The 12,500-nt window shown below is 43.6% G+C and overlaps 1 protein-coding gene across 1 annotated transcript in view; it reads left to right on the top strand.

Annotated features, from left to right (window-relative positions):
* Positions 1–5,326, top strand: part of LOC118403762 (zinc finger protein 845-like) — a 10,912-nt gene extending 5,586 nt beyond the window's left edge. Inside the window, exon 2 of the mRNA XM_035802561.1 lies at positions 3,626–5,326. Coding sequence (XP_035658454.1) covers positions 3,633–5,237 — 1,605 coding nt within the window. The 5' untranslated portion in view covers positions 3,626–3,632 and the 3' untranslated portion in view covers positions 5,238–5,326. The remainder of the gene's footprint in view (positions 1–3,625) is intronic.
* Positions 5,327–12,500: the final 7,174 nt, after the last annotated feature.

Raw genomic sequence — 12,500 nt, forward strand, 5'->3', positions numbered from 1 at the left:
GGGATAATGGCACTCGGGAGAAGCGGGTGCCGAGGTCTTCTCACCCCAGTCCTTAACTCTCCACTGAGGCAACGTGAGTGGGAATATATTATGATTCCCAATGATATCACAATGGAATGAACTCTCGCGAGATCTCCACTCGCGTGAGTTTATGACATGTGATATAACTCCCCCTCTATTCACAAGTGAATCATGAGCCGGACGGGAGGGACACAGCCTAGCAAGAGTAGACTAGTCTAGCTACAGTACACGGTCAGAGGCAATGTAGGTTTCTAGTGTAGCCGTTTTTCACCAGAGGGATATCTCCGATCTGTGTGGATTATCCAAAGCTCCGAAGTTATATGCAACTACCACCCTACATGCGCTAGATGTTTGTGTACTGCAGGGACCAGAGTACACGAACAACCAAAGCAAGTAGTCAACTGGTTGTCCCAAAGCCTAAGCGAGAGACCTTCAGAAGATCAATAGCCTACCGTGGGCCCAATGTCTGGAACAGCCTACCGCCAGACACAAAGAGTGTATGGCTCTTTCTCATGTGGTACAGCAGTCGGAATAAAACCGAGTGTCAGTCATTTGGTACTTTGTGTAATAATAGTTGCCATATCATGTACAATTGTCGGGCAATAAAGTTCTGTTCAAGTGTAGGTGTCTTTTCTGTGTTATATCTGAACAACAGAGCGCAACACATGATATCAAGTTTCGGAGCAATTCTTCACCTTTTCTGCTGAAGAGGACATTAGTAGATGGGGGGAGCACGGGAAAGAAGTGCAGTCAAATTTTTAGCCCCCCCACCCACCCACCCCCTAAGTATTTTACGGGTAAGCATGGAATCTCGGATTCCACGATGCCTCGGTCTTCTCACCCCAGTCCTTAACTCTCCACTGAGGCAACGTGAGTGGGAATATATTATAATTTCCTGCATATGCCTGCCTATTCGGGACATGCACCCCTGTTAGCACCTAATTATCACCTAATTATCTCACCCAGGCCCCACCAGAGCAGCTTCATTATACCCTTTGTCATTGAAAGCAGCTTCATTTTACTACCCCGTTCCCACCTAGGACCCCCCCCCCCCCTCCCTGTAGTGTGTTTATTTTGCCTTTATTCTTTCTAAATGGTGAATGAATTTTCGTTATTTTTTTTTCAAGTAGACTATCCATATGGCTCCTCCATATGTGCTGGGAAAAGAAGCTCATTTTACGTCTCGTGAAGTTCTGCATTCCCGCTATCATACATTCTGTTGTCAACCTGTCTTCTGCGCAGACTTTTGTTAGACAGGAGCATATATCGCGGCAAAATTTCTAAACGTGGACGTGAAGATTTGTGGTAACCATTGAGCCATCGTGACACGGGCGGGCAGCCTCCACTGTCCACGGGCCCGGAGCAGATATCACCCGAGCCAACCACCGCACCCGGCAGCAACTTTTAAGCCAGCCCAACACGGCGACGTGTGACGTAGTCTCAAACCCCGCAAAACCATAACCGGGCATGTCGGTCGTACCCCACCGTAGCCCACAGCTACAGAGCCTGCCCCGAGACTGGCTACTAGCTATTACAGTTGTTACTCCAACTTGTCCAAGCAGAATCCAATCCTTCAGCGTAGGCAGTTTAAATTCCACACGGCAAGGTGTTGTTGAGTCTTGAGGTGGTATCAATCCAAAGCCCTCGGCGTTCACAGACGTTGTCTGCCGTGCATGCAAATATCCAGCTATCGGGATCCGCTGCGTAAAAACACAACCTCACAGAAAGAAGTCTAGCTCTGAAATGCCAACTGTAAGATTTGAAAATGTTGACATGTGCTTTGATTGGTCCTTATTATCAAACACTAACATGCTTTGTGGAATACAATTGGCTAGATCTGATGAGTATTTGCATACAGACACAATAGGTCGGAAGGTTCACTGTAGCTAAATTCAGCTTTTTGTCACATGGCCAGTTGACAGACAAACAATACCATTATTAATTAACAATTACAGCAAAAATGTGTTGCTGTAATTGTTAATGATTTCATAGATCAGTCTGGTAACAAGCATATTGTTTTTGCAACAAGCCATATCAACAAGGATAAAAACAAATCAAGGGTTCAAATGCGAGCGTGGGTATATATACGCCATTTTCTGTTTTGTTTCAAAAGCACAACATTGGTCTATAGACTGAAGCAGCCGTTTAGTTGATAAGCTTAAAGGGCGTAAGATGACAAACTACCTCCCATAGAATGGTGGAAAATGTTTTCGTCAAACGTGTTAGAATGTCCATTTCGTGTAGTTCAATTTAGGCAACAAAATACGATATAATTGAGCGTGGGTAAGCCATGTTTTCTTTTGTTTCAAAAGTAAGATTAGTTGGTAAGCTAAAAACGTAAAACGATAGACCCTACCGAAGCTTAAGTATGTAATAATACCAAACGCTGGTATAGGACGCGCTGAAAATTATTTTGTGTTCGTTCTAGCAAGGAGGTTATATCAGATGGTTCTAGGCAACAATACATTGAAGAGAACGATGGTACGCGACAAGCGTGGGTACGCCTTTCTCTGTTCTTGTAAAACAATGCATTCATTTAAATCGGGCGTTTGTGGGTTTTGTTGACTGAAAATGCCTGACAAGTCAATACACATCCGCTTGGAGAGTACTTTTATGTAAAGCGAATTTCCTGTACCAAGGCTTGTACTCTCCAAGCAGAGGTTGAGTCGCGTAGATATAGTGGTAGTCAGAAAAAATACACCGGCGTTCCTCTTACTACTATATCTACGCGACTCAACCTCTGCTTGGACAGTACCAATCTTGCTCAAACACATTCTTATGACAAAGCATGTCTCTCAATTCACACACGAGATGGTCTCTTGTTTGGCATTACACAAGACACGAGGCGTGAGCAGGGGCCGCATATTCCGATACATGTCTTATTACCGGATATGCGGGCGTAAGCGGTAATATGCAGTACCCGCTCTTGTCATATCAGGATATGACCGCACATGCCCGGATATACCAGGTTTCACGGAACATATGCAGTCCCAAAAACGCCCGGATATTCGAGTTTTCGTGTAGTGTAGAGTGTGCCACAATATCATCTGTGCTTTACACCCACTTTCATACCCTTTAGTTGTCTAAACAGGCGGTACCTAAACTCTAAAATAAAACCGTTTTCATGTGCCAGAAAGCAATTACTCAAGCAAATGGAGATGATTTTGGAAGTTGCTTGAGTAACTGCTTCTTTTCGGCATATCTTATTACCTGGATGTCCAACCTTCATCGACATAACCGTTACGTTATCACTCTGCAAGCTTCCTACGAAACATTCTGTACCATATGCCAACTCAATCCTGACATTTCAACGCTGATTACAACAATTTCCCTCTGTTTGGGGTTAGAATTGATCATATTTGATATAAGGAAGTTTCGTAGCGAGAGTAACGGTCTGAGTGATTGTAGGGGCAGCACAAGCATTTACGAGAAATAAGTCAAGCTAAGAAAATTAGCAAAAATTGAAAAAGCAACATTTCTTTTCTCCAAGACGCGACGAAATTGAGATGAGTTGTTACGCAATAGTTGTCAGATCAAGTAACTATAACAATCTATTTTCAATATCATGATGACTTTAAAAATAATTCCTTTATTTACACATTAGGTCAGACATGGCGACAGCAGGACACGGGTCTCACACTGGAGTAGAGCAGAACTGCTATGATGGGTCTCCCGCCGAGGTTTCTCAAATTGCCTATGACAGCAAATCAAGCGATGCTGAACACCAGACGGTAGCACAGAAAGTCAACTTAAAAAACGCTGGTGAGAAACCCTTCATGTGTGGGGAATGCGGGTACAGGGCAGCTGATAGGTCTAACTTATCCCGACACATGAGAACCCATACAGGAGAAAAACCCTACAAGTGTGGGGAGTGTGGGTTCAGGGCAGTTCAATGGTCTAAGTTATCCCGGCATATGAGAACCCATACTGGAGAAAAACCCTACAAGTGTGACCAGTGCGACTATTCCGCAATACGGAAATACCGCCTTGACAACCACATAGCAACAAAACACGGTGGTTATAAACCCTACATGTGTGGGGAGTGTGGGTACCGAACAGTTGAAAAGTCTACGTTATCCGTACATATGAGAACCCATACTGGGGAAAAACCCTATAAGTGTGACCAGTGTGACTATTCTGCAGCACAAAGAATCAATTTGGTTACTCATCAAGCAACACATACCGGAGACAAACCCTACATGTGTGGTGAGTGCGGGTACAGAGCTGCTCAAAGGTCTGCTTTGTCCCTACATATGAGAACCCATACAGGAGAAAAACCCTACAAGTGTGACCACTGCGACTATTCTGCAGCACAGAAAGGTACTTTGGACAAGCATGTAGCAGCCGCACACAGTGGTGAAAAACCCTACATATGCGGTGAGTGTGGGTACAGGACAGCTCGGAAGTCTGACTTTTCCCAACATATGACAAACCATTCAATAGAAAACCCCTGCAAGTGTGACCTGTGTGACTTTTCTACAGTTTCGAAATCCAATTTGAACCATCATCTAGCAACTCACACTCGAGACAAACCCTACATGTGTGGGGAGTGTGGGTTTAGGACGGGTAGCATACATGACTTATCCCAACATATGAGAACGCACACAGTAGAAAAACAGGTCACACCCTCGTCAACCTCACTGGTACAGGAGAGCAAAGGCAATATGGGAAGGAATGTGGTTCATAACAGTGTTGCAAAACCCTACATTTGTGAAGAGTGCGGGTACAGGACAGCTAAGAAGTCTCATTTATCACGACATATCAAAACCCATACAGGAGAAAAACCCTTCAAGTGCGACCTGTGTGACTATTCTGCTGCAGATAAATATACTTTGGACAAACATCTAGCAAAACACACCGGTGAGAAACCCTACAAGTGTGACCAGTGCGATTTTTCTGCAATACAAAAATCCCACATTAACTACCATATAGCAACAAAACATGGTGGTGAGAAACCCTACATGTGTGGGGAGTGTGGGTACCGAACAGTTGAAAAGTCTACGTTATCCGTACATCTGAGAACCCATACTGGGGAAAAACCCTACAAGTGTGACCAGTGTGACTATTCTGCAGCACAGAAACAAAATTTGGACCAGCATCGCAGAAAACACACCGGTGAGAAACCCTTCATGTGTGGGGAGTGTGGGTACAGGGCGGCTCAAAAGGCTGACTTATCCAAACATATGAGAACCCATAAAAGAGAAAAACCGTACTAGTACAAGTGTGACCAGTGTGACTGCAGTGAAAAGCAATTAAGACAAACATGTTGCAGCATAAACACAGTCGTGAGAAACTCTACATGTGTGGGGAGTGTTTCTTACAGGACATTTCAAAAAGTCTACTAGTAATTTATCCCGACATATGAGGACCCACACGGCAGAACAAACCTACAGAGGTACAAGGGCCATGTGTGTCACTACTCTGAAGCTTGGATCTTAACTTAATCTAAGTTAGAACGATGACTCTAGACCAGCAGGAAAAATAACACTCATGTTTGGGGTGTAGCGGTAAAGAATAGATCAACTTATGTTTATATATAAGAAGTCATGCAGGTGAAAGACCATGTACATGTATCCGGTGTCTTGCAGCACATCTTTCATATCTTGCCACAATAGGGCTACGTACCTAAATAAGTACCCGTATCTTACTTTTGAAATTGTTTAGGTACAGGTCCGGACCTAAACATCTGTGTACCTGTACCTGTGGGCTGTGGCTGTACATAAACCAACTAAATCACTATTGAACACCACTTTTTGAGACTAAATGTAAGTAAATTCCAAATCAAAGATGACAATTGTGATAATCTTGCAGTTGAAAATTAAGAAAACTTTGTTTCGAGGTTCAAATATCTAAGTCCTTATACAAATATGAAACAAAATTTTAGATATTTTACACTGATCAGTTTTGTTGTCAATTTTCTCACCATTTTAATGTCACATTCATCCAAACTATTCTAAGTATTCTAAAATGCGAAAAAACAATGATTGTGTGCCACATATAAATATCGTTATTATGTCGCATCCTAAACTATACCCCTTAGGCGTATAGGGGCCATTTGACGGCGCTCTCACCATGCTCTCGCTGCGATGGAAAATTGGCCAGAGCAAGAAGGTCCTTGGCCAGAGCGCGGTGAGAGCGCCGCGATGGCAGAAAAAGCTGCTCTAGTGGAATCTCTCCTGCGACCCCAGCGCGCTCTCACCGCGACGAAAAACTCCAATGTCAGCATCTTTTTATGAGCTACAAAAGGTTCGAAAGATTACTCAACGAATTTCAGAGATTAAGAACGAATCTTCTGGAGTATAGTGTATTTTGGTATCTTTGAAGTCATCCTTTTACGTCTTACATAGCATTCAAAGTATAAAATCAAGGCTGTAAACAAATCCAATTTTGGTCACCGTACAGTCACTCAGGCTGAAATATATACGTTTGTCTTGCTGCTTTTTCTTAGATCTCTCATGAAGCTTGTTCACCAAAAATTTCTTTATCATGCCACGTGTAAATTTTATTAGTGTAAACCATACAACACTAAAACACTTCGATTTATTGAAAATACGACTTCTAAAAATAAAGAACAAGAAAACATTGTCATGTTGAAATTCAAAATAAGTTAAGAAATGATAAAAATCTGTTGTTTTTTCAACCTTGGTTATTCCATCTCAGTTTGTTTTAGTGTACATCACCGGTACATTTTGGACATTTCTCCGGCTTCTGTCTGTGTCAAATATACTTCTACACAAACCGCAGTTGAGAGCGCAGAGAGAGCGCCGTCCTAGCTAAATTGGTAGCCTAAACCACTGTTGAGACCTATCGCGCTCGCTGTGCGCTCTGTTGGCACTCACGGCGCTCTCTTGGCGCTCTCTCTGCGCTGGATCGCCGTCCACGGCGCTCTCACGGCGACTGTTTTGAGCAGGTCAGGTTCAAAACAGTCGCGGAGGTGATGGCGACCATGGCGACCATAGCGCTCCAACCGCGCTCTCTGCGCGCTCCCATGGTGACCTTGGCGATCCCACCGCGCTCTCACCGCGCTCTTCCAAATTTGAGGTCGCAGAGAGAGCGCCGTGAGAGCGCCGTCCCAGTGGAAAGGGGGTATTAATACATGTATCTGTTTACCTTTATTTGAAGTTTGCTGACAGCAATGTTGCTGCAGACCTCGTAATCTGCATTTGTTAGCATTGAAACTAACATTCGGTTCGACAAAAAACTAAAAGCGATACAATTGATTTGTACAAGTGTGTAATAACTAAAGCTAAGGGCACAACCCGCCGTACGTGCAGTTTGTCCGTACGCTTTTTTTTGGAAGGCCACGCCCGCCACGTATTTCTGAAACCTAGGGAACGACTGGCAAGAGCAGGGAGGGAGTACGTCAACGCACGGCACACAAAGTTTTGCCTGCACGTAAAGTTCTACGGCGTGCCTGCGTGCTCCAAAATTCGTCGGATTCCCTACGAGTTCGTACGGAAGCGGTACTTACCACCTGCGGATCCCAAAAGATTGCCCACGTTATGGCACGTAGACAGCACGTATTTGCACGTACGGCGGGTTGTGCCCTTAGCTAAACTCAGTTCCATAGCTTTCACCTGTAATCTACTTGGAGGGTAATACGACTTCTTGCACCACAAGCCGAGGAATGAACACCCCCTGCCTGTTACAGTGTGGCACATCAGTTTAGCAGTCCTTGGACCCAACCGTTACACAAATTATTCGAAGCAAAGAAAAGAATTTGAACAAAGCTTGCCAAGCATTACGTACGAAAAAAAACTTAGCCATTAGTAAGAAACACAGAAGACATTGTTTTATACCAAAATATGACAAACTTTGTAGTTTACTCCGCCTCGTCCAAGCATTCTGAATTCTGGCCCAATTCACCTCTCTTGTTGTGCAACTTCTCAGACCCCGCTAAACAAATACTCTGCAACATATGAATAAGTCTTCACAGATGTGTAATAGTGGTGTTTCTCCCCTGATTGTGGTTCATGTGTAATTTAGCTGTGTCTTTGGTCTGTCTTTGATCTAAACCTTGTATGTATATCCAAGGAGGTTACCTCCTTGATGTATCTATGCCTTTGTTGTTTTAGTCTCTGTATCCTGTTAGCACTTACCTGGTATAATGACCAATCAGTATGCGTCGGCCAACACAAAGGCGCCACTGGCCCCAAAGCCGGACTCGTACTTGAGTGCTAAAAGTCGCAAGATGTGTTTATCAATAACAAAAGAATATTCGTGGCTGATTATTGAGATATAAAAGGCTGTGTCTTCTGTAAGCTAGAACAGTCTGTAGCGAGGGCGGGAGTGGCTGTCATTTGGCTGTGTACCGCCTGAGAAGATTCCTAGATCTCAACCTGTGAGCCGGTTACCAGAAAGACTGAGTAAGTGTATATTGTTATAGTAAGATAGCCTTCGTTGCAGTCTTCGAACGGGGCTGGGTTGTTTGGTTGTTTTTTCGGGGGGGGGGGGGGCGTTGGTTCTTTTGTGCAGGGAAGGGGAGTTTTCTGTGGAAGGGGAACTGGGGCCAAACTCCCTTCCACAGGAAACTCCCTTCCACAGCAAACTCCCTTCCTCGACAAACTCCATTTCCCGGCACTCTGCTCTACTGTAAGAGGACATAGCTTTAACGTTGAAAATCGGAAACAAACGCCCCCCCCCCTCCCCCCAAAAAATAGCCCCGTTCGAAGACTGAAACGTAGCCTAGTACACAACGCAATGTCCTGTTTTACATGTATGTATTGTTCGCTAGTAACTCGCTCTTATGTTTAGGGCGCGGTCACATGCATGTAGGTTGTTCGTAGCCTCCTTTGCAGTGTAAAGGCCCCTTTACAAATCAAGAATTTAGCTCGGCCGATTTGTTAGCGAGCTCTAAATAACGAGGAGACATGACCCTGATGCAAATGGCAAATGGCAGAGTTTCTTCGTCGGCATCATGGTCATACCTCCTCGTAATTTAGAGCTCGCTGACAACTTGGCCGAGCTAAATTCTTGACTTGTAAAGGGGGCTTTAGGAATGGGGCGCGATTTTCAATGTTGGCGAGCCCGGGGCGAAGACTCGCTTCCACTGCAAACTCCCTTCCTCGGCAAACTCATTTCCCGGCACAAGAGAACAACATAGCCGATGTTGAAAATAGCGAGGCAACGACCCCCCCCCCAAAAAAAAAAAACATTATCCGAAGACTGCAAAGGAGGCTAGATCGTTCGATCGTCGTCTGATTTTGATAATAGGATTTTTAAACAGACAGTGACAGAGCCAACCACCGACATGGATCCAAGAGAGCGTTTTGTGCAGCAGGACAGCTGAACATTGTAGGACACACGCATGGCTGTCCTAAAAATGGCCCAAGTTAGCGATCGTAGGACGATCGCACCAACTATGTGACCGCGCCTTTAGAATTCCTGACATTGCTTACTAGTATTGGCATCGCTTGTAGTTGTACAAGAGTCTATTTGTGTTGATCTTGCAAATGCAATTACTATTCAGGTAAATGTTCTGCGGGGCACATCCAGTCCAGTATCCGAATCATCATATTTTGTTATAGTTATTTCAGCTAATGTAATCATGTAACGTAATAATTAAATTCAATGCTCACACATGCCAACATTCTGTGGTATATTACTACACTGCTGTAAAGCCTAACAAAGAACACAACATGAATTTGTATTTCTATGAAATTTCGATTGTATGATCAACCTATTTACGTTTATTATGATTTCTTCGTTTTCTCGTAAAGTTAGACATGGCAACAGCAGAACATGTGTCTCCCACCGGAGTAGAGCAGAACTGCTATGATGGGTCTCCCACCGGGGTTTGTCAGGTCGACTGTGACAGCAAAACAAGCAACGATGTAGACCACGTGGAAGCACAAGACGTCAACGTGAGTAACATTAGGGTTAAACCCTACATGTGTAACGTGTGCGGGTACGGAACGGCTAAAAGACCTGAATTTTCCAAACATATGAAAATCCATACAGAAGACAAACACACTGTTGAGAAACCCTACATGTGTGGGGAGTGTGGGTACAAGACGGCTGAAAGTTCTCACTTATTCCGACATATGAGAACACATACAGGTGAAAGACCATACAAGTGTGACCAGTGTGACTATTCTGCAGCACAGAAATCAAATTTGGGCAACCATTTACTAACTCATACCGGTGAGAAACCATTCAAATGTGATCAGTGTGACTATTCTGCTGCACAGAAACGCACTTTGAACATCCATACAGCAGCAAAACACACTGGCGAGAAACCCTACATATGTGGGGAGTGTGGGTTCAGAACAACTCAAAGGTCTAGCTTATCCCAACATATGAGACGCCATACAGGAAAAGGAACCTTCAAGTGTGTCCAGTGCGACTATTCTGCTGTACAGAAAGCCAACCTTGACTACCATATAGCGGCAAAACATACTGGAAAAAAACCCTATAAGTGTGATCAGTGCGACTATTTTGCAGCAAAGAAAGCACATTTGTACAACCATTTACTAACTCATACTGGAGAGAAACCCTTCAAGTGTGACCAGTGTGACTTTTCTGCAGCACAAAAGATAAATTTGGTTACTCATCAAGCAACACACACCGGGGACAAACCCTACATGTGTGGGGAGTGTGGGTACAGAGCAGCTCAAAGGTCTAACTTATCCCAACATATGAGACGCCATACAGGAAAAGGAACCTTTAAGTGTGACCAGTGCGACTATTATGCTGCACAGAAAACCAACCTTGACTACCATATAGCGTCAAAACACACTGGTGATAAACCCTACATGTGTGGGGAGTGTGGGTACAGGACAGCTTTCAAGTCTAACTTATCCCAACATATGAGAACACACACAGGAGAGAAACCCTACAAGTGTGACCAGTGTGACTATTCTACTGAATGGAGAAACGCTTTAGTTTATCATAAAGCAAAACACACGGGTGACAAACCCTACATGTGTGGAGAGTGTGAGTACAGGACAGTGCAAAAGTCTGACTTATCCCAACATATGAGAACTCATACAGGAAAAAAACCGTACTAGTACAAGTGTGACCAGTGTGACTTTCCTACTGCATTAAAAACAATTTAGACAAACATGTTGCAGCAAAACACACTGGGCAGAAAGCCTACATGTGTGGGGAGTGTGGGTACAGGACAGCTCAATGGTGTAATTTATCCAGACATTAAAACCCACACGGCAGAGCAACCCTACTGAGGTACAAGGGTCATGTGTGTCACTACTCTGTAGCTTAGAAAAATGACTTTAGACAAGCACGTAGGAAAGATGACCCTCATGCGTGGGGTATAGGGGTAGAGAAGAGATCCTATCTTTATACAGGTAAATAAGAAGCCGTGCAGGTGAAAGAGCAAGTACTACTTGTGTCCGATGTCATGCAGCATGTACGAGGGGCGTTCAATAAGTAATAACTCTTACCCACTTCCAGTTGTCTGATCTAAATGAAATTTTGCATGTGTAATGATTCATATCTCTGGTCGTTCCTCTTCTGCCACTGATGAGGCATCTGTTGGAGGACCAACCTGGGGTGTTCTACAAAAACGGTGTCCAGAGCTGCATCAAACGATGGGAGAAATGCATAACTCTGGGTGGTTCCTATGAAGAGAAAGACTAATAACTGTGCAATAATTTGTGCAATAATTTGTACATTGATCTAGTATGACCTGGACTGCATGTACAGACGCTGTCAACCACAACCAACACATGGACCGATTATGTACTCTGTAGAAGAGAAACAAAAGTGATAGAGGAACATAGCCGGACTAGATTTTGAGAAGTACTGTGTGTACGTGTATTGGTGTCATTCACCGGACATAGGAGTCTCCTTATGTCAATTAAAAACAAACAAGCTTAACAACAAAAGCTGAGAAAAATACGGTTTGGTTTGAAATCGTGTTCATTTTCGTAGCTCTGACAGACTGATAGGAAGTTTAAAAATGGACAATGATGATTATTACATGTATAGTTCATTAGACAATAATGATAATTAGTTGTTTAGACTGTAGAGGCAGAACACAGTGGATGATGATGATGAGATGTTTAGTTTATCATGACCTGGTTCAGTTAGCCTCTACCAGGCTCCGTGGTTTGGTGGTCTAATTGTAGAAATTGGACAAATAGAGTCTATAGTACGCTGGGGGAGTTAACCGGCCAGAAGAGTACGTTTCCTCACCACGATGTGAGTGGTGAGGATAATGATTCTACCGATCCACGAAGCGTGGTAGAGGCTATGGTTCATTATGTTGCTAACCTGAAAGCAACCGTTAACTTAAGATTTGTAATTCGAGAAGAAAGAGTTAAATAAAGATTAAAATGTTGTACACTGATCAGGTTTGCTATCACCTTTCTCGCAATTTATTGTCACAATCAATCCAAACATTCTGAGTAGAGGTTTTATCATGGTCTTATTGTAAAATACAATAAAACAATGGTGTGTCACATGTAAATATCGTTATCATGTCGCATCCTAAACCATATCCCTTAATACGTGTATCT

The sequence above is a fragment of the Branchiostoma floridae genome, chromosome 16 (genome assembly GCF_000003815.2).
Source record: "Branchiostoma floridae strain S238N-H82 chromosome 16, Bfl_VNyyK, whole genome shotgun sequence".
Taxonomy (NCBI): domain Eukaryota; kingdom Metazoa; phylum Chordata; class Leptocardii; order Amphioxiformes; family Branchiostomatidae; genus Branchiostoma; species Branchiostoma floridae.